This window comes from Bolinopsis microptera, chromosome 5 (assembly GCF_026151205.1).
Source record: "Bolinopsis microptera isolate Bmic1 chromosome 5, MBARI_Bmic_1.0, whole genome shotgun sequence".
Lineage (NCBI taxonomy): Eukaryota > Metazoa > Ctenophora > Tentaculata > Lobata > Bolinopsidae > Bolinopsis > Bolinopsis microptera.
This window is the reverse complement of record NC_087076.1, coordinates 1530185-1553800: the sequence shown is the minus strand read 5'-3', so window position 1 is coordinate 1553800 and position 23616 is coordinate 1530185. Positions and strand designations below refer to the sequence as shown.

The 23616-nt window shown below is 37.5% G+C and overlaps 1 protein-coding gene across 4 annotated transcripts; it reads right to left on the bottom strand.

The window, feature by feature from the left end:
* Nucleotides 1–1160: 1160 nt before the first annotated feature.
* Nucleotides 1161–22851, bottom strand: LOC134815583 (serine/threonine-protein kinase DCLK3-like). 4 transcript variants are annotated; one of them, XM_063824126.1, is made up of 16 exons: nucleotides 22729–22851; nucleotides 21248–21406; nucleotides 13564–13666; nucleotides 7039–7227; nucleotides 6674–6775; nucleotides 6402–6550; nucleotides 6128–6240; nucleotides 5772–5831; nucleotides 5213–5382; nucleotides 4906–5048; nucleotides 3908–4294; nucleotides 3360–3509; nucleotides 2795–3118; nucleotides 2351–2682; nucleotides 2002–2176; nucleotides 1674–1848 (listed from the first exon to the last, which is right to left on the bottom strand). In XM_063824126.1, exons 1-16 carry the CDS (start codon nucleotides 22771–22773, stop codon nucleotides 1753–1755), a joined length of 2697 nt encoding a protein of 898 aa, XP_063680196.1. In that variant the 5' UTR covers nucleotides 22774–22851; the 3' UTR covers nucleotides 1674–1752. The 4 variants fall into 4 exon arrangements, with proteins under 4 accessions (XP_063680199.1, XP_063680196.1, XP_063680197.1 ...); XM_063824127.1 differs by having other exon boundaries at nucleotides 6674–6763; XM_063824128.1 differs by lacking the exon at nucleotides 7039–7227 and having other exon boundaries at nucleotides 6674–6763.
* Nucleotides 22852–23616: the final 765 nt, after the last annotated feature.

Sequence of the window (23616 nt, the reverse complement as noted above, 5' to 3'; positions counted from 1 at the left end):
TTTGTGTTAGAATTTCACACAAATTTCAGAGAATATAGATATGGGTCAAACTTAGAATTCTGAAAGTTTCGCAAATTTCATTGATTACAGAGGGTGTGGCACGCCACTCCCTCTTTTTCACTATTGCCGCCATAATGTAAGAAAACTTTGAGCTAGGAACTCCAAAGTTTCTAAACACATTCGTTCAGATAATTCAAGTGATTTCCCAAAATTTCATGTTGATTGAACACAATTTAGCCGAGTTATGACCACTCAAGAATTAAAGATCTTGCAGATACGTGATCTCGGCACTTAATCAGTGATTTCGTCACCCTATTTTTGTGAAATTCTGACACGAATGAAGTGAGTTATTAAAGGGTTGCGTGTGGGTAGTTACTTTTGGGCCACCCAAACGGTTTTCGTTCTTCGCCCATAAAGCTATGAAAATTTAAAAGATAACTTAGGGCACTCTTATTTTGTTAACACAATATTACAGATATAAGGGGTACTTACTCTTTTAAAGAATCGAAATTAATTAATGACTAAAATAATAAGCAAAGTGTAAGGGAAAGACTAATTTAGGGCTTTACCTACCAAATGAGCGGAGTTTTGCTTTGCACTTATAGCTTGGATTTTGTCTTTCACAAAATGGTTTCACATTTTTACCATACAGCCTACACAGTAATACTATAATCTTAGTTTGCCAAATACGGCAGCTATACCGAAAAAGTAGCAAAATATCTGAATATTTTATTAAATATCATTTACTGCACATTTGACTTACTTATGATTATTTTAATGTTAAATTATTATCTTTCTCGATAGTGAAATACGCTCTTTGATTCTGCACAACAATGCCAACCAACTTCGACGAATCGCATCATAGCAAAATTTCATCAAAAATGGGGGGGGGGGGGGGGGGGGGGGGGGGGGGGGGGGGCACGATATTCCCCAATTCCAATATTATTGGATATCACTTAAAGTTGAGACAACTGTGATCGTTCACATATTACGTAAGCTAGTCTAAGGAGGAGGATGTTTGGAAAAGTTTACTGAAATTTCTAGACATTAGCTCCTAACTCTTTTCTTCAATAAAAAGGTCTCTCGTCAACAAAGCAGGTTTTTGCCGGATTAGTTGGCCTTTAAGTATAGGGTTCATGCAGTCAGAGATAATGGTTTATCTCAATAATCATCATGATTACTTGTAAAGTATTTAAAATATAAGGCTTAAAACTAATATCCATATTACATAATATAGTATTATATATAACTTACATTTACTGTCAAATATTATGTACAACTAGCTGATAAACTACTGTTACACCTAGATAAAACATTACTTTTACAAAATTACAATTAATTTCGCAAATTCTACTGATTGATTTGCCGTCATAGTTCATGCACTAATGGTTCAGTTATACACATCACATGTTAAAAGTAATTAAGTAATTAATTAATTAAATGTAATCCTCGCCCATATCTGATTACTTCTTTAGAACAGCATTTTCTTTCAAACACACCACCATGATGGAACATTCTCAATTCTTTCAGAGCACCAAAAGTGTCTTCACACTTCACAGGCGCTGAACGCGGTGGTAATCAGGAGTAATCCGTGTGTCAGGAGTAATCCGTGTGTCAGGAGTAATCCGTGTGTCAGGAGTAATCCGTGTGTCAGGAGTAATCCGTGTGTCAGGAGTTATCCTATCCGTGTGTCAGGAGTAATCCGTGTGTCAGGAGTCGTGATACAAATCACACATTCAGATCGGTGGCATCTTATTCTTCAGACAGTTTTAGCCATCTGTGATTCAGCACTTGTTTTGCAGATATTCGATCATCGGGCACGACTTGCAACAACTTGGATATCAAATCCTGAGAAAAAGTTTTTTAATTCATAATATATTGACAATTAGCTTGAGATTTGAGACAGATAATTTATTATTTGTTGTTCTTTCGGTCGCTTTCAAATTTAAAGTTGTGATAATCGTCTTTAAAGCTTGTGTTAACCTGTGTTAATAATCTAACCTTGGCTCCATGGCTTATCTTATCCCAGTATGGGCTGATAAATCTGAATTCGCCAGCCATGATCAGTGAGAAGAGTTCCTCTTGGTCCTTATTTTTACTTCTGAAGGGAGGGAAGCCGCATAACAGGATGTAGTTTATCACTCCGACTGCCCACATATCAATCTCTAACCCATATCTGGAAATTTTAAAATGTGTAATCCTGATTCTACTTCAAGAGCCATATCAATCAAGATCGGCTTTTTATACCACCAAAGTGTTTAGTAACAAAAATGTACATTATATTTTATATTTGAGTCAAGCTATTTTGTAGAACATTGAATATATTTAAGGAGTATCATGAAGTACTTACCCGCATTCGACAAGGATCTCTGGTGCAATATATGTAGGTGTACCACAAATTGTGAATATCGGCTCCTTGACCACCATTGACAATCCAAAATCTCCCAATTTTAATCGAAACCTCTCCGAAATACGATTAACTAATATATTCTCTGGTTTTATGTCCCGATGAACTATACTCCGAGAGTGCATGTATTCCAGGGCAGATACCATGTCCAACATCATCCCTCTCACTACATGCTCCGCGAAACATCGATTTTTTACGATGCAGTCGAAGAGGTCACCATCCTTCACAAGCTCGGTAACCAGATAAATGTGAGGCTCACTCTCGTATATATCGTACTGGGGGAATCTACGGTCAAAGATATGAACAGTATTGAATATGTGAGATAAGATATTCTATTTACAGTTAATGTGTAAAAAGGAATTGATAAGTTCCATTCGTCCAACTTACTAGTTTGACACAATGATCATGATCTAACTTTCTCATGATCCTTATCTCATTTATCATCATTCCCTCTTTTCCTTTCAATTTTTCTTTGTCGATTATCTTTATTGCGACTCCATTCTTTGTCGCTTTATTGATAGCTGTTTTCACGATAGCAAAGTTTCCGTCCCCAAGAGTTTGACCCAAAAAGAAGGTATTGTTGAAAAGGTTTTCCGACTTTGGTTTGAATATTTCCAGCATTGGCTTGAATTTGAACTCCTCGACTGCAAGAGGAGATTCAATTTCTGTTTCCTCAGTGACAGGGTCGAGTTTGTTTACTACACTTGGTTCCTGTCAATTGAGTATATCAGTAACATAAACCGTGTTGAAATTACTGTGCGGCGTTCAGCCTGTCATTCCGCCGAATCTCTATTCGGCGGAACATTATAGCCTGGGATCCCCAGGTAATGTTGAAACCATACAAATAGAAAAGTAGAATTCGTTATAAAAGTGTAGTCATGAAACTACTTTCTTTCAGTTTGCTTACGAGGGAACGATTTTTACTTTCTTAATATTATGAGAGTTAACATACCCTTTCTTGTTCGGCGACGGGTTCCGGAGATGTTGCTCTAATGTCAGGAGTGACACTTTGTCGTCGGCTCTCAGTTGAGTCCGGCTCGATACTATCTGCCAACCCACTATCTCTCTGAGTTAACTTGGCTGGTCTGATATCGTCGTCAGCCTGGACAGAGAAGATAAGATCATTGTTACAAAGAAATGTCTCGAAGTAGCACTATGTAGCTGGACGTAACCCCACTCAAACAAAAACCCATACGGAATAAATTCCTCGACAAATTTAACCGATTCTAAAACCTAAACCAAACACTAAATATACTTCACTCTAATACTGTCACATAATTAACCATAATGTCGGGTATGTTGCGGGATATATGTTTACAATACCAACTGTTTATACGCTCGTTGTAATAATCATTTCTCGAAACGAAAAATGCAAGTAAGCTATAGCACAGTACATAGACAGTACTCGTTCAAAAACGATATAATTACAAATTTTAAATCAACCTAGGTAAGTCAACTTAGTACCGCAACAGAGTTAAACAAATTTGGTGTTACTCTTACCTCGTACGAAGACAGTTTCGGGTGTTTTGAAGTAGGCTTAGGACTGTCATATCCCAAATCTTCATTTGCTTGAGGGGTATGGACCCTCTGCATAGTATCATCTTCTGGTTTATCCTCGGCTTCTTCCGTCAAACTTTCAATTCCAGAAGTAACCGAAACTTTACTCGAACTTGTAGTCGTTGGCTTGGCGATCGGAGTTGAAGGTCGCTTTGCTGGAGTTGAAAAAGGTCCCTTGATGACTTCAACGGGAGGTGCTAAAGGAGGAGCTGATTCTCTTATGTAAACAGATTCTATGAGATCTGGAGTCGCTGTGTGTACAGATGAAGCGGGGTGAAGGGAGGAGGCCACTGACAAGTGTGACCGCGGAGTGTTTGAACCACCGTCAACCTAAGAACATGCACAGTCAGGTGATTATAATGTTGATAAAATCATATCGATAAGCTGAGCTGATCAGATGCTACGATATAACTTATTCACAGTTCGTTTCGGATTCTATGCTTGTCTACACTGATATCGGAAAAACTATGGCGCTGTGGATCTCACTTGTAGTTTAAAGTTAATATCTAACTTGACGTGCAACTATCAGTTATAAACTGTGGTAATCGTTATATTTCGAATAATTTTATAATTTTATTGACGTCATCGACAGTTTGGAACGTTATTTATTGAAATGTATACAGAGTGAAACTATTTTTGGGCACGTTGCTATGACGACCCCGCCAAAGGTCCTTGCGCGCAACTTTTCATACAAATTTATATTAAGCGCCAGACGTCCGATTGATGGTAAACCGATTTCAGTTATTCAATATTCATAATTTTGTACGGAAGGTAGGTGCCAGTTAAATTTGACGTGAGTGGGAAAAGGGGTCCCTACACTAAGGATCAGTACATGCACAATGCACATTCCACATAGAAATAGAGCATTACACATACAAACAACTGCACTGCTGTTCGTTTAGGAGACGCTTTTATAAAAACAAAAACAATGGGAACAATACCTCTCGGATGATTTCAGGTTGTAGTTTAGCTTTAGGCTTATTTATAGAAGGAATTGGTGCTCTCACTGGTATTTGGGAAACTTTCGAAGATTCTTCTCGTTTTCGTTTTGGTTGCTGGTCTTGCCGTGATTTGGTCTTAGAATCTGAGACAATGGAATGTTGATTATAAGTTACATTGTTACCAATCTTAGTTATAAAAAGTCCATTATAATATTGTGGTGAAATACAAAGGGAATGTCTCATGTGATGATACAGTACACACTGTTTATAAAATTTGAAAAGACAATGGTAAATCTTGTTAGCTTACAAGTTGGGATCATGCTTGGTTTCTCTTGTTTCTTGTCCTTTCTGACACTTGGCAGAACAGAGTGTTGATTGAGGGAATTGGGCAGTTTACTACGAGGAGTAGTAAACAGGTTCACCACATTCTGATGGTATTCTGAGCCCTGTGGTCTCCCAACCCTTACTTTGTCGTGCCTATTGAAAAGAGGTGTTAAAATTTGATAGCCAGTCATTATTGGATTTGATTTGTAATTTGATTAAATTCTAAGCTGACGACTGTGGCTAAAACATGAGAAGTCAACACAATAGAATTAAAGAATATGATCAATAGAAAAAATTGCTAAATTTTCTCTGATTTTATAATCATCAGTTATAGCTATGACAATGTTATTCAATACTCGAAGATTCCGGTAACCATCATTTAGCCTCACCACAGAAAATCGAATAAAAAAGGACACGATTATTGAATTTTCTGTGCCCTGTTTGCAATCGCGTGAATGCGGAATCCGTACTCGAAACTACATTACTTGATTACATGTGTCCTGAAAACTAATAATAAAACATATAGAGTAGTATCTACTTACAATTTCTTTGGAAATCGCTTTTCTGACCGCAATTTCTCAGCTGGTTTATAAGCTTGGTGCCTGAAATTTAACCATATTATTGACGCTTACAGAAAGCGCCTATAGTAAACTCTCTAATCAGTGCAAGTATCAAGTTCAGAGCATGCTTCAGTTTATTACTTCCATTCTGGGCATAATGGCTACGTTCAATTATTATATATACCTCTAACAGACTATGCCAAAGAAATTTTCACACTTTCTAATAAAACTACTTTTTATTGACTGCCTGAATAGCAAAATTGTTATTGAAAGCAGTTTGATGGGACTAAATTGTAACGAAGTATTGTTATAAATCCTAAAGTTAATTGAGTGCTTACAATCTTTGCTCCTGGTCCTGGAGGTGCTTTAAAGCAAGTTTCTGTCTACGTTCCAAACGAATCTGATGATCGGCCCTTCTCTGTCGGTCGTGGGAGTAAAGTATGTCAGATACCTGAAATGTTTGTCATTTGAGCCGTTGTTTACAAGGCAGCATGTACCGAAATGATGTAACTTATTTTGTGGAATGCTTTATATCTGTGGTTTCTAATACAATTGAATAAAAAGCTCAGTTTGAAAGCAAACAAGGAAGCAAACAAGGAAAAGATCTCAAACCTCCATCGCTGACTCGTCAGTCAGCTTATTCATTCGGTTTGAGTGTCTGGCGTTGTATTCTCGTTTCATCTGACGCTCGTAACCAACCCGGCGTTGCATAATATCTGACCCGCTGCTCCTGCCGTCCGAGCTATTGTCCCAACCACCACCTGCAGATTAAGAGAGATTAGTAAATATTTAAATTAAAAGTAAATATCGATTAATAAACTGCGCAGATAATCGTGAATCCATGTAAATAATATGAAAATATCATGATAAAGTTGGTGACGCACCAGATATCGGAGGTAGTCGAGTAGTTGAACTCTTTGACATAGCAGGAAGTCGGAGTGAAGGTGGCGGAATCCGCTGATAAGCCCCCTTAGCTGCGGTTGAACCTGGTTAGAAAACAAATCACAATTTAGGAATTTATTGGCAATCGGAATGAAATAAAGTGACGTTATCCAAAAATCTACAATTCTAACTTTGTCCTATCAGTAAGACAAATGTTCCAGGCTTAGGACCGAAAGGGTGTGTCTGGACGAAAACATTTTCAAAATATTGAAAGTTAAAACTACAAAGTAAGAAAGACACAATGTAATTTTATATCCTGTATGTATGATAGGTCAAATTACTGTTTTTACTTGGAACCCAAACTCACGTGACAGCCGCTTTTTAGAGCGTTTCTTTCTATGATGTCTGGTATGGGTGATTTGAAAGGAGACATGTAAATGATTGCGAGTAGGAGAAGATCTGAGAGAAGATTTAAGAGGTTGGATGAGTGGTATATGAGTGAGTTGAGGTAAGTCAGATTGATGATGTGAACATTCAACTGTTTCCTCTTCGTAACCTAGTGGATAATAACTAGTTGGCTAACCTATTCGGATAACTAACAACTACACAGGAATACGAGTAAATATATGAGTTTATTTTACCTGTGAACTTGTCGGGTATAACCCTAAAAGGGTGGGCAGAGTCAATTCTAAACGTTGGTCTAGAAGGCATGTCAACACAAAAAACAGCACAAATCTACTGACGCAGTAAAAAACGTTCCGTCGTAAAACATTACAGTAAAAATTCATTTCCACTTAGTAACATGACATGTCTTGCAGTTGGTCAGTAAGGGTCACGTGGCAGCACCATACCTTATCTGATTGATTGAATTTAAAGCTAAATAGCATTTAGTAGGTCGCTGGGATTACAATCCCAGCACATCTTACTGTGAGAACGAATCAGAGAGCGAGGTCCGTGTCACGTGACATGCCTGAGACGAATGATGACCATTCCTGCAGGCAAGGTGTCCCGAATGCAGGTACAATCACGACAAGCATGCCCAATATATCTATCACATATTACATTGCCGGCTGAGCACGAGTGCGTCCTCTGTTTCATAGATCTCTTATCATTTCTAGATATTAAGACTCATCTCTTGGCAGAGTGCCAAACAACCACGTTCTAATATAATATATTAATTTTCTCTTTTTTCGCTATCTTGAAGAGGAAAGTCAACTAATTATGCCCTTATTTGCACATATTCCGCAACACAGCAGTGCTGGAATAAAAGATGCTGGATTTCATTTTTAGAAACCTTTTTGTTCCTTATTAAAGTCAGCTGGAGCTCTAATCACTTAATAGAGCGATCAAACTAAGCGCACTGCGCAGTCATCCAAATTAGGCTTGATAAAGATGTGACACCAGGTCACATATAAATCATACTGGTTGATGAAAATCGAGAATTCAATTCATTGACGTCATGAAATGAATAAAGATTGTGTGTTACCATGACAATTACAGGTTTTATTATCGGCCATCAAAATATCAAACGTCACACAATAAACAAAACATTGTATGAACTACGCAACATTATGTGGGTTTATGGTATTAACAGCACAAAACAGAAACCAAGAATAATCAAAAACTTCAAAACCTAGATAACACATTATTACCGTGCCTGCTTTTTTGTCGTTTGCTTTCTAGCCAGAGTTCCAGTTTGCCATACATCAAGGTCAACAACATGCCACCAAAACTAAACTGTCTGCAAAGTTAACAACTTTTTCAGAACAGCTACTCAACTATGAACAACACTTAACTATGAAACACTCAACTATGTACAACACTAATCACACAACAGTTTAATAACAAGTTACCGGTAATGTTGTATTAGTATTGCTCTATAGTAACAAGCACAACAAAACAGATACGAAACGTAATAACTAAACTCCAGCTAACACCTGAATACTGATTGAACAATTCACGAGATATTTTTTTTTTTTTTTTTTTTAAAGAGAGGCTGGGCCTGGTTGGCCCACGAGAGGATAGCATATGGATGCTTTGCCTACCTCTGGGGTATGGCAGTCCTGTGGGAGGATGCCAGCGGAATCAAGATGTGTAATCACGGATGATGGTAAGTGTTGTGGGGTGTGTTATAGATAAACGGTTAGGTGGTGGTTGAGTGTGGAAGAGAAGGGCGAAACAAGACGGCGTTAAAGTAGTCGCTATGTTACACCTGTCTGGTCCAACTCCTCCGGCACCACTAAGCGTTTAGTGTGGTTTGTAAAGTTGACAATGGTGGAGATGTGTTGGTTGTCGAATATGTCATTGACAGAGAGGTAGTAGTCCCGGAAATATTGACCTCTTATTTGGGCAATAGCCGGGCACTGTCCGAGAAAGTGTGAGACAGTCTCCTCTCCGTCGCCGCATTTTGGACAAGCACTTGTGTCTGATTTGTGGATGGTGTGTAGGTGTTTGTTGAGGCCACAATGTCCCGTGATGAGGTGCACTGCAGTTCTGTAATTTTGTCTGTTGTTGCTGAGTGTAGTGTTGAGATTTTTGATGATGTTGATGTTTTTATGTCCAAGTGTCAGTTTAGTGTGTCTGGGACCATTAGTAATCCATGATTCTTGATTAAGTTTTGTGACTTTGTCGTTGATCAGGCGTTTGATGTAAGATTGTGGAATTGGGCAATTCAAAGTGGATTCACTGGTTGTGCCATTTTTGGCCAGCTCGTCTGCTTTTTCATTACCCCACAATCCGATGTGTGCTGCTATCCATCTGATCTCTAAGGTGTTAGTGGATCCGAGTGTATTGAGGGTGTCGTAGCAGTCTCTAGTGGTTCTACTCCTCGTTGAAGGTGAGGATATAGCTTGAATAGAGGAGAGACTGTCTGACCATATGATGATATGTGTGTTTGTGTAAGTTGATAGATATTTACAAGCTTCGATGATGGCAGTGAGTTCAGTTTGATAAACGGTGCAATAATCAGGAAGCTTGAATGATCTTTCATCTAGTGTAGTGTTGTTGTTGTCTGTGGTGATAATATAACCAGCCCCGCTACCTGAGTCTGTGCGTGACCCGTCTGTGTAGCAGGTGATGGTTTCACTGGGGATGTTGTCGATGGTGTTTTGGAGTGAGCCTCTATATTCAATGTTGTCAGCTCCAGGAGTGGTGACCGTGAAGCGTCGTTCAAGCATCATGGTTGGTATAGATAGGTCTCTCTCTGCTTTGGGTGGTATGTTGAGGTCTACCATGAATTGTTTGTTGATAGTGGTGTGAGTTGTGATGGTACCTTTTCTGGGGGCGATAGTTTCGAGGGTTAGGCTTCCATATGCTTGAAGCCTGGCTGTGCCCTTTGCTGCTTCACCTCTCAGGAAAAGTATGATATCTGGAGTGTTAGTGAGGTGGTTCAGTGCGATGAAGGGAGTACTAGGCATGGCACCAGACATCATTCTCAATGCCAATGCCTGAACTCGTTTGAACTTCCTCGCGTTGGTGTCTGTTTGGGTTGCCCTAATCCATATACTACAGCAGTATGATAGAATAGGTCTGATGACAGCGGTGTACATCCATTTGCATGTTTTAGGGCTCATACCCCAAGTGGGGCCGACAGCTCTTCTACATTGCATAAGGGATGCCGTAGCTTTTTTGGTGGTATTGGTGATATGTTCATTGAAATTGAGCTTGCTGTCGAGGGTCACTCCTAGGAATTTGGCAGATTTGGATAGACCTATAGTGGTGTTACCCACCACCACAGGTCTAAGTGTCCATTTCTTATTCCAGGTAAACATGACTATTTGTGTTTTGAGTGCGCTTATGGATAGATCTTTGGTTTGGCACCATTTTTCTATTGTGTTGATGGTTTTGCGTGTTCTGTTCCAGATGATGTCTAAATCATTCCCCTCCGCTAGAGAAAGCAGATCATCTGCAAAAGCTTGCAGATAACCTGGTATGTCTCTTGCGGTGTAGGCCAGGAGATCATCGACTACCAGGTTCCAAAGGAAAGGGGAAAGGATGCCACCTTGGGGGCACCCTCTCCGGATCCGAACCCTTTTCGACTTATCCTTATGATTTAATGTGATGAATCTGTTAGTTACCATGTTGATGATCCATTGTGCTGTGGCCGGGTCCACTTTCGTGGTCTTGATAGCGTCAGAAATAGCCTTGAAAGAGACATTATCAAAAGCTCCCTCTATATCTAGAAAGACTCCTAAGACATATCCCTTCTTAGCTATCCTGCGCTCGATGGTGTGAGTAACTTTATGAAGGGCTGCTTCGGTTGAACATCCCTTTTTAAAGCCAAATTGTCGTTTGTTGATGTCTTTAGCGATATTAAGGTCGTGTTGCATATGCCACAGTATCACCTTCTCCTGTAGTTTTAACATCACTGGAGAAAGGGTGATAGTGCGAAATGATTTTGGTTGGTTGTAGTCAGTTTTTCCAGGCTTTGGGAGAAAGATTCCAAGGGATTCTTTCCACAAAGTTGGAATGTGTTGGGTTTCATGATTTTTTGTCATAATGGTTCTGGTGATGTCTTTGATGTGTGTCCAAGCTTTCTGTATGATGATAGGTTTGAGGGTGTCGGGTCCAGCAGCTTTTAACGGATCAAAGGATTTAAGAGCCTCCTCGATTCTGTCTGGGCTGTAGATGGTATTGAGTAAGGTGGTGGTGATTGGTAGAGGTCCAGGTGGAGGCACTGGCGGGTCAGTGACACTATCCTTGAAGTGGGTTTGTGTCATGACCTCCAGTGTCTCCTCTGCATTTTTGGTGATGTCTCCGTTTGGTTTGTAAACGGCTTCTAGTGTGTGCTTGTTGTCGTTGCAGGATTTCAGAATCTTGTTCATCCTTCCGGATTCCTTAACAGACTCTGTTTCCTGACAAAAAGTTCTCCAGGCATTACGCTGGGAGTTGGATATAAGTCTGTTGTATTGTTTGTTGCTCTCTCTAAGAGCGAGCCACAGGGCATCAGTTTTCTTTTTTCGGGCTGTAATCAGTTTTTGTCTTATTCCCCTCTGTGCTTCCTCTACTTCTCGAGTTAGCCAGGGGGGTTTGCGGACGGAACTTGAGATGTAAGTAATGGGGCATGCCTCCTCGAAGGCTTCCTTAAGTGCAGTATTGATGATGTCTATATTGTGATCAATTTCGGTCGTAGTGTTGATTTGTGTGTTGTTAAGGTTGGGGTTATTCGATAGGATCTCATCAAATCTGTCCCAGTCAGTGTTTTTGACTAGTCGGATCTGTTTGGGTTCCTTCTTTGGCCCTGTAGTTATGTCGAACATAATATAGCGATGGTCAGAGTTGGAGTAGAGGTCACTAACATGCCAATTGCTAATGAGGTCTCCTCCCAACTGGTTTGTTATTGTAAGATCGATAATTGAATTGTGGCCTCGAGAGTTGAGGAAGGTTGGGGATGATCCTTTGTTGGCACATGACAGCCCTAGGGAGGAGAGAAAGTCAAGTAGCTCCTCTCCCCTCGTATTGCATGTCTTGTTCCCCCAAAGGGTGTGATGGGAATTCGTGTCCGACCCTATAATGAGCGGGATGTTGTTATCATTGGCATATTTCGCTAGAGGTGATGTTTCTTGTGGCGGTACCGGTCCGTTTATATCCATGTATGAAGCTGCCAGAATGAGTTCTGTCGAGCTGAGTTGGATTTTAACGGCCACTTGATCGGGTGTTGTGAATTGTGTAAGTTCCCAACATTTAGCTGTCAGGTTTTTGTGCAGTACAATTGCGGCACGGGGTCTTTTATCCCCGATTTTGTAGTAGAAGTTGGACAGATCTTTATTTATAGGTGGTATGATATTTTTGTTATTCGAGTACGGTTCAGTAGCAAGAATGACTGGATTTTTCCTGCCATGTATGTTGGCTAGGAGGGTTTTCCATGCATTAAACTTGCGTTTGAGGTTAATCTGAGTAATAGAATAAGAATCCAAGCAATTCTTACCATTTTTGTGAGTAGTCTTTTGACACAGTCTGCCCCTCTGTGTCTTATTGTGTCGTTTTTTGTTTTTGTTTTTGTTGTTGTTAGTGTTGTTGTTGTTGTTGTTTTGTTGAGTGTTGATGTTTGTGTTGCTATGGGTGGTGTTATTAGGGGGGATATTGTTGGTCTGGGGAACAGTAGTTGAAGCGACTGATACTCCTCCATCATGCAAGGTCCTAGGACCTGTTACGACGGAAGGTGCGGTTGCGGGGGGCCTCCCTATCACGAGATATATAAACTTTTAAAACAATATCTCCCGAGTCAATACTTGTCAACGGATAACTTTGAGTGGTTACGAAACAAAAGGGCTCTAACAAAGACTCCGCATCGTGACTACAATTTAACAAATCAATTCCCTTTGATTATCGGCCAAAACCATGTGGATCGTGTGAATGCGAACATTTCAGTTTCAATCAATCAGAAGATCAATACTTCCAGATAATTCTAAGGTAGCACAAAACAATGTGGATGCGTTTCTTAAACATGTCATCAAATTAACGATGTCGTGGTTTGGAGCGATCTATATTTGAATTAAAATGTAAGAATGCTGAATAGTCAAAAGAATTGTTAAACGTTAATCAATCAGTCAATCAATCAATGGGTCTTGATCTTCAGTGGTCGCTTTCATGATTGATCGGCATTTCTTAAAATCTTAAAAATCTTCATCGGTATCGTATGCATGAATCCATTTGAACGTTAACTTTAAACATTGTATCAAAATTATATTGTCTCGACTTGTTGTGTCGACCAACTGATCATGGTCTTTTGAAAAATTTGAACATTATTCCAGAATATGCAACCCAACTTTTAACAATTCACTAATGACCAATTTGGTGTGGATTTTACAACAAATGAAGATAATTGTGGAAAGAAACAGATTAATACACAATTTCTAAAATAATTTAAATTGAAAATGGAAATCTTACTCACGCTGGGTCCGACGTTGAGAGTATACTTTCTTATCAAACTCTCCAGGAAAACTAGCGATTATAATGTTGTTCTTGTCCGTGAGAATATCATACACCGACCGTACCTAATGGTGGTTCAACTTAATTAAATAGTGAATGAATTTAAATTGTAGTTTCATAAAGCTAACTAAGTCATAATAGAGTTAGCTGTAAATATGGTTCTGAAACTGAAATCAGTAACTTGTCTTTTAGTTTTACCACAATCGGTAAGTTTTATTGATTTCAAGATAACCTCAAGTTAAACGACCGTATTCTGATTTAATTTCAAGTGTCAACCATGGTTCGATTTACCAGGAATATCGATTAGTTGAAAATTTCCTAATTCTATTTATTTCTAGGTAATCAGTTCACTGAATCATTGACATTATACTTTACTGTCATTTCGCATTTTCAAACTTGATATGTTCTGAGAAAACTTGTTTACACGTAAGATCTCAGGATGTAAAATGTAAATCGTAAAAGTGAGCTTTTAACTTATTATAGTAAGGAAATGTTAACTGTTAACTGTTATCTGCACAACTAACCACCATTAACCACCGCAACTGTGCGACAACAAAGTGAGGTTGGTGGGATATTAATATAGGCTTCATGAAACTTTTATAAAACTAAATAAGTCTCAAGGACACTTTTAATGAACAATTTGGTGGCCCCGCCCAAAAATTGGACAAGAAGTGAGAAAAACAAAAAAAAACGAAGAGAATATCGGAGCTTACTAGCATGCACACAACGGCAAATAGCATGTCCAAATAGCATTGTCCCGCAGTACTTAAATGTGAATCGATGAAATTTAAGCGGGTGTTTTTAAACTACCATTACAAAGTACATCAAGTATGAACGAAAACAACAAGTACAAAATCTGCGCATATTTTTGCATAATCAGAGAATGGTTATATCGTTACACTGTCATAAATAATCATGATATCGGAGGATCAATCAGTATACTGCAGTACGGTGGCAGTTTTAAATATAACATTTTTGATTTGAAATGAAAGAACGGATTTTTAACCGATAGCTCGCTGAAATCTTACGGAAACTTAAAATGTCAATCTTGAAAATGCAAAATGTTTGAAGCTAGCTTGCTTCCCCTGGATCAAGATTGGATCTAACGGAGTAAAGTCACGCCAGCATGTCAACAACACACCGATAGAGTGAGATGGTTTGTGGTGACTAGTATTAAAACCATCATTGGTTCAGAAGGGTGTAAAATTGTCACGAACTCAGAAGTGCATGATATGTTTCACGATTATAGCGGAGTCAAACGGAATGAAGCAGTAAGCTCACTACAGTGGTTTTTGTTCATGATAAAACGACGGAGGCACATTTCTGTTCACATCAAAAGGAACTATTATCTAAATTTATAACTATATGATAATTTTATCAAGGTGAAAGGTTGCTAGATAAGTTGGCGGCAGAAGAATACACTTATTATTGATTCTGGTAACAACTTGCATAGTCGCACTTACCGAGAAATAGTTTTTTTTCTGTATTAACAGTTCTACTGCATCTCAATCTATCGTCAATTTTTCAGGGATGTTAAAAATAGCAAGTGAAGTTTTGTTGGTAGGCGCCAGAATGCCTCATTATATGACGGGATCGATCACTCTTCACTCGCTAAACTAGGTTAGTTAAAACAGTGGCCTCACTTTCAAACTAATACAACAAAGGAAAAAACAAAGGATACTCAATGTAAGTCAAACTTATAAAGGTTACAATACATCAAGTCGCAACAATTCAATAAAACTTTTATCACAATTATCATCATTCAGTGATTAAGGCTGATCACAGTGCAGAAGTCAAACTTCAAGACTAATCTGTTGTTTAAATATTGAAAACAATGAATGAAACGCTTGGGTGCATCTTACTTTTTTATATCTTGAAAATTAACAATAGGACAGATCGTCGGGGAATAAGGAACATTTAAAGATTGGCAATTTTTCCGATCTATTATCGGAAAAGATCTACTGGTACAATGAAAACGTAAAACAAACTGGTTTTGTGCATGAATAGTAGATTACATGGAGTGTGTATATGGAGCCACTCGTCCTGCGGCTATTTGAAAATTATGCTCTCAACTAGCGAGTTAAACTTGTAATGAAAGATGTGGCTGTTGCAATCAGTATCAATATCTTGATCCTCAAGCCACTTAATTAACACTGTAACACTAAAATACGAAGTATCTTCTTGAAAATCACTGTCTAAAAAAGAACCAAACGTTACAATACAATAAAATATGGGTTGTTAATATCATTTTCTTGGCTGCGTAAATCCCAGGTATATGGTGAACATGAGCTATCAAACTATGATGTTAAATATCAACGATAACGTAACTAGTCAGCTAGGCAGCTAACCCTTTCGAGACACTGACAGAGCGTTATGAAGCAACGCTAGTCATAGATGTTAGTATATAGATATTTTCCTTAGAGTTATAGATTTTCCTAAGAGTTAAAGATGCTGCCCAAGAACTATATTATATGTAGTCTTAAATAGTTACAGTTGTTGTCTAGTACTTGTTAAGTTGCCTAATTGGTAAAGACTTTTCCTAGCAGCGAACAGGCATCAACTGTTGCATATAGTAATAAATGTCGCCCATTATTATTAAGAAATTATAAATTTGCCTGATAAGATAGCTCAGAGTACAAATAAAGTAGCTCCCTGTACCGTGAGAAAGCACCGTTTCAATAATCAGGTAATGAAAAGAATGAGTGTCAGGAAGTACGATGACGTCACAGTTTAACGACGGGTCGATCTTCTAAAACATCATAATGTCTACTCTGTAAATTGGCTGGCAACAGGTTGCCGTGGAAACCAATAATAACTAACCGATAACGTCGTCAATGGCCAATTAGGAAGGTGAGTAGCCCAATTATAAGTAAACATTCTTGCTCTAAACAGAAATAACAAACGCAGTATTGTAGTTAACATGACGTCTTGATAATGAACTTCACGATCGTGCCCAATTACAGCGGCAAACTTTGTCACCGACTAAGTTTCTAAACTTCATAATTATCTCCCCTAAGGCAGCGGTTAGAAATATATGCACAAAGTTCAGTAATTTTATGATTCAGATAACCTAAATATGCTTGATGGGGGTGGTCCAAAATACAAAGAATGCGCTTTAAAAGCTTTATTATAGCTATATAAAGACCTGACAATTTAACAGAAGTGACGATGGAAATTCAGTACAGCGTCTCCAGAGCGAATACCTCAATTAGTAAACGTGGTTGCCGAGACCAATAATTTGATATTCGCTATTTTATATTTCCTCTCTGACAACTGTACTAATTACCCCCTGGTTATTTGATCGGTTCCACCTCCGTGGAGCCCCCGCCTAAATACCACACACTATTTTACTTCTAATCAAGAACAGCACGGTCTCCCCCACGAAACCTAATTTACAATACCATCTGACCGTACGAGTTACCATGGCAACCTTGACAAAACATTGACAATTATCCCCACTCTACAGCGTAACAGTGGTCTAAAGTTTCAAAATATCATTAGCTGGGAAATTGTGCGCCAACACGATATCAGTTTGTAGACAATTGGTTGAAGACAATGTTGCTCTACCGCAGTATGTATACTATATATTATAAACGTATATATTATATATCCTAGTACTAGAGAAAAATTAAATTATGTATAATTTAATTTCTCATGCAATAAAAAAGTGCTTTCAAATATTTCCTAATCAAAATACGAAGCTTATTGCTTATAATCGGCAGATTGAAATGTTGAAGCATATTAAAACGCTGCACGACAGACGAAACCACCCAAAAATGCGGTATAAAATGCGGTATAAAATGCGGTATAAAATGCGGTATAAAATGCGGTATAAAATGCGGCTGAAGAACCAGCTGGCTGAGAACTAACTGGTAGACAGAATAATCAGAATACTGTCCTAATATGATGGTTGACTATACGGGAACATATCCGTCTCAAAGAGGGTAAGAAAATATGTCAATGAATCATGTCCCTAATAAAAAGGGCATAATCTTGTCACGGGGATCCTAATTGAGTGTTTAAAAGGATATTATCTTACGATCAAAATGTGCATGTGAACGATTATAACTGTTGTCAAATAACGCAATATTATAATTCAATTTCAGGATATTCATCAAGATCAATATAAGACAGAACGAATCAACGTCCATGCTAAATGTAAAATAAATGAAATGACAGTTTTTATCCCACGGTTAAAACTGATTTAAAAGATATGCCATGCAAATAAACCGACCGTCAAGGAGATACAATCTAAAATATAGAAAAACAAGTTAGACAAAACAGCTAAAAACCATCGTTCTATCGATAAATTAACTCATAAAAGGATTTTCACGCAATGAATGGAGTTGGTCCGATATAAAACCAAGTTTTAAACAACATTTCGAACAAAGGGGGCGGTGATAAAGACGCGTGATTTCTGTAATATTTAGCTAGGAACGTTAGTGGCTCTTTCCTCCGCCTCCAATCAGTATTGTTAATTTCAATATGGTGATTGACCGGGATTCTATCGTCTTTTACTGACGTCATGCCCGCCGAGAGTCTTGACTCTGATCTTGGCTAACCCACCAACTATTCAAAGACGTTGCAAGTCGAAGTTTTGGATCGTTAAAACAGAGGAAACTCATATATTTTTAATACTTTCAACACTACTATATAACAAATAATTTGAGTGCTATGTAACCAGGCGGCAAATTTGAAATGGGTTATGATGGGGTCCGTAGTCCCCACACATAGTATCATGTCCTTGTTTTACTGACTACTTCAATGAAGAACGTACATAATAAACATATATAATGTCAAGATGGTCAGATTTTGAAAAGAGTGGGAAACCTTCGCTATAAAGTATGAATCACCACAGTTTAAAAGTGGGCGACAAGGAAGTCAGCACAGTGATCAAGCTCAGGGACAAAAATCATGAGATTAATAACAAGGGTTGGATGAGAGAGTGAAATATTGCTATTATTATATAAAAAGTAGAAGATATTTGAGATATCCAAAACAGCAAACTTTGTAATAAAGTGCGGTTATGTCTTGCTGACTTTGTAATATAGAAACGTACGTGATTGGGAACACACGCCCTAAATGGAGGCTAACAGAGAAAAGAGTCGAACGATAATAGTTAATCGAGTACATTAATATAGGCATGCAAGATTCCCCGACCTTGTGACAAGACTTTTAACCAATAGGATCACAAAGAATTTCTCCTATCAGCAAAGCATTTAGATGGAACATTGGAACAGCCGCGTGGTGGGAGATATTTAAGTACCGCTTTTAAACATTGTTTTAAATTAGATTGCTTAAGAGTGGATTTAAAGCAATTTGTCGGTCGAATAACACCTGGAACGGTTAAGTAGTAAATGCGAATAACAAGCGGATTCAGGAAACAATGGGCAGAAATTTAAACGCCAAGTACTGAGACAATGAGTATGATAGTAGAGGTAACAAGCTTACTTTCTATATTTCATTCATTAAATTAAAACATTAAGCTCATCTGGTTATTCATTACTTCATTAATTCGTTCATCAGTCGGCATGCGCACTGATGTTTATCCGATCAAAAACGAGTGACCAGAATTTGGTGATCAGAACAATTTATAACAATACATCGGATCAGCACAATAGGTCTAATAACAACATATTTGGCCGGTGGCATAGTATCGTCGACCTCGTGCGTAAATTCCTCTGGTTGTGGATTAATGAAACCTACTCACATTAAATTTAGATTCCCAGAGAATTGATACATCTTAAAACACTTTTTATATTTTATTGGGAACATAAAACGGCGACCTGCTTTATCTGGGGGAGGCTTTAAAAAAGGTAATGAGATAAAGATTAATCCAGTAACCACGAGAAGACTATAGATACATTTATACTGTAAGTGTTCAGGATACTTTTTTAGATGAATTTTTGTTATCTGCCTTCATTGGCGATGCGTTAATAATAATGCTACTTAATCAATAATATAATTCGAAAGTTTCTAAATTTTTTAATGCAATACAATTTTTCAAAGAATACTATTGCCTTCCTACCTGTGACCACGGGCTTTCTAGTACTTTATAATATGATCATTAAAATAATTAAAAACAGTGACCCTACGTCTGATAAAAATTGGGCCGACCACAAACAATGCCTGTGGTCCTTGGTTATACTATCACCTTAAAATTTATTAAATCAGTAGGATGAGTCAGAATGAATTCAAGATGAAAGAATTGCACATGAATTATAATTGTATGCGTTTATTTAAGAATGCAAATTTCTCGGCTGAAGAAGGGCAAACATTTGCTTAGCATTGTTGTTAATCTATGCTAATAGTAATATATGCTATGATATCATCTACTCTTAAACTTTAGTTCATTATTCTGGCATCCAATCGTTAATTCGAAAAATTTACAAAGAGTGATCTCAATTTGTCCTAAATTTAGCTCCCAAATGCTCAAATGGACAATTGGAGTTGGGCAAAGTTTTTAAAAGATGATAGAAAAGGAGTGGTATTCACTATTCAGCAACTGTGATTTCTAAGATTTCTTTTAGGCCTTTACTTACGGGGAAAAACCAGGTGTCCCTTTGTCCAACTCAATATAATTAAATAAACTATTAAATACTAAATACATTATCGAGTAAAATATGTATCAATTTTCACGTCGAGGAAATACCTACTTTAATTCAATGCTGTTAAATTCTCACTAAACAATTAAAATTAAATTCGCGTACGATTTTTTTTCTGAAAATTGCCGCACTTTAAAAAAATACGGGAACAGGAAATCAACGTGCCCATATCAAAATGTTTATGAAAGTTGGCTTTGTATGGTGGAATATTGCCAAAACATGTGCTTCCCGCAACACGTGCGTGGTTACTGGTTAGTGACTAGCGTGGGTGCTGACCAAGATCGCAAGGGGTTAAATTTAGGTCATACCCGAAGACGTTATGCAATGGAGTAAACTAACTTCTCTTAATATACTTGAAATCACTTTATTTCCTCTACAGTCTACAGTCTAGTCTATTTGTCGAGATTTGTAAGTTTGAGATTTGAAGTATAACTATAACGTCACAATTCACATATTCAACTAAATTATAGACTCGCGAATGCTGCACGTTCCCACTGCCGCATTTTTACCGAATTTTCCGCGCATTTTTTGGCGAATTTAGCAGCCCTAAAAATTAAAACTTGAAATTGTAAATTGGCGAATTATTCGCGTACTTTCTGAGAACTTTAAATACGCCGTACTTTTTGACGAAAATTTGGCGAATTTAACAGCCTGGCTTTAATTTAAATTTTAAGTATTGGTGACTCTAAATCGTTTTAGAAAGCAAATTTAATAGGTATTTGATTGAATTTGAACAAATTGTAAGAAAAGGGAGTAACATCATTATTGTTTGCATGAGAATGACGTGAAACATCTTCATGATTTAAATTAGTTAATACAAAGCAATGCACGTCAGGATCTCGTGTGCGACTGTCAGTCTATCCTGATCACATGATTGAATTCAAGAAACACTGAAATAGGGCTGAACACGACCATGGTCCTCTCAGATATCCCGATCTCAGCGACTGATAAATAAGCCAAAACTTTTGAACACTGACTAATATCCCCCGCCCCTCCCCCGTATAATAATAAAAGTACTTAATGATAGCCTAGTGTAATTACCTCGCCTCCACCCATGGTGTTGAGAATGACATTTTCCTGAGTAGCAATCCCCAAACCGTCCGTTATTTCCATCTTGACTTGGTCCAGAGAGGTGTGCCCAGCAACTAAAACCCGACACATCTTCCTGGGCTTTGGACCGTGCTTGAAAACTGTGATAACCTGAAAAAAGGTATATGTTGTCTTTGTATTGACCACCTCAAAATTGAAACTTTTGTGGGTTGAAAACAGTTTACATACGCTATTAAGATGTTATACAGTTTACATTTTCAACTTCACAATTTATTTTAGATTTTAACTTCAAGAAATTATTTGAATCTTGATTTAAAGTTCAGTGCCACGTGAATAAGTTGAAATTGATCGCATCTTTACCAGTTGAGACGCTCCCTCGATCATGTGACTGCAATTTTTTCAAACGTTATGATAAGAAAACTTAACCGCTCAAAGAACTTCAGCGCATTTTGATAAGCAATGTCTAAAATTTTAAAAGTGATAGCTTGCAAAAATTCGCTTCACAAGGGGCCAAAATAGCTAGAAACAAAAATTTTATGCGTGAGATTCAAATTTGTAACTTTATCCCGGCCGTAAAGATTGATTGTGGGTCTATAGGTAAATTTGCGTTGATGGCATACCAACATTTTTCTCTAAACTTCACTTCTTGTAAATTTGACCTAGTTTAATCCTGGCAATGTGTTTGTGAGCAAAAGTCACACGGAATTCGTCACGTTTTACAGCTAGCCGTTTGAACGTGAATTATAAATCAAGCATAATATAAAACATCCAATTTTTCTCAATCTTCTCCACCTGGCTCACCAGGAAGACTAATGCACGCGAATGTGTAGCTTAAGTGATAAAATATTCTAGAATATTTCTAAAATTCGGAATTTTAATCTTGGTATGTACTGTGTTTATGTACATACGTACATAATTTATTAATTTATTGTATCATATCACTTGGACTGAACCGAGGGAGGGAATAATGAGAAGATTCATTGTTGCGACGTAAAGTTTTAGCTGTTTTTAGTTGATGCCTATGCCGATTTGACCAAAATTGGGGAATAAATGGGCATGTGGTTCAGGGGTTGCCCCCTCCCCCCTAATTAAGGCAACTCAAAACTTTACAGTGAAGAGTTATTTTATAATGATCTTAATTTGATTTTGACATCATATTATATATTAACATAGGTAGTATAGTATATTTCTTTTAGATCTTATAGCAAACATCTCAATATTTCCGCCTATTTGTCACTAAAGTTGGATATTTGAAACGCCAAATCGGACAAAAAATATTTGTAAATTTATTAATTTTCTAAAGACACTGCATCGACGGAAATGGGTGGAAAACTGAATTTTAGAATCTGCTTTCGTTGAACTAACAGCCCGACTATACGAGACACGAGTACGACTATCACTAAGAGCAAACAATTATTTATCACAACAACTACTGAAATATTTTACAAGAAAAAAATTGTTTGAAAATGTACCTGTTGCTTTTGAGGCTTCATATTGGGCTTCTGTAAGAGTCGCATGTTTTCCTGATTTCCTTTTAACCATAAAATCACCTTAAAGGAAAGTACTTAGTTTAAAGTCGATTTCTCAGAAAACGTATTGACAAGAGGAATTAAATGGTCAAAAATCATATTTTAGACAAGTGAGCTATTATTTCCCATGGCTCATTGCCAAGTTATACACCTAATGTTACTCCAACTAAGGCCACAAATATCACATTAAATTAGCAGGTTTAAAATAAAATATATCAAGTGCACAGAACACTGTACCCGAGATCAGAGTAGAGTATTTTTCTACTCTCTTAGATAAAAGAATTTAAGTTATTGCATATAACAATTAACATTAAAACTGTTATATCGACCAATTGAAAATGTTGATGTACGAAAAAAAGTCCTGCTTTTTGGTCCTAATTTTCAACTTGTCCAGATTTGGACCAGGACTCACGAAATCTTTAGATCAGAATCAATACCTGAAACCACGATGTCGTTCAAAAGGTTGATTTGTTCACTTTTAACAGACTGATAACATATCTTTCACATAATATATATATATAAGTCTCAATTGCCGATCAAATTGACGCCAAGGATGCACTATGATACAATCCGATTTAGTTCTTTTAAACATTCAATAGAAAAGATTCGGTAATTATAACAAAAATTAACGTTCAATTATTGAAATTTCGAATTCAAAATTCACTATTTTTCAAAAAATGTTTTAATCCAGCTAACGTGGATAATTTGGTTTACAAAACGATTTGGTCGGCGAAAGTAAGCGATAATAACGTCCAATAAAGAGTTATGTTAGCATTAAGTAATGTAACACACGCGAGTAACAAATGCTGTTCAACCGGAAAACATGGCTCT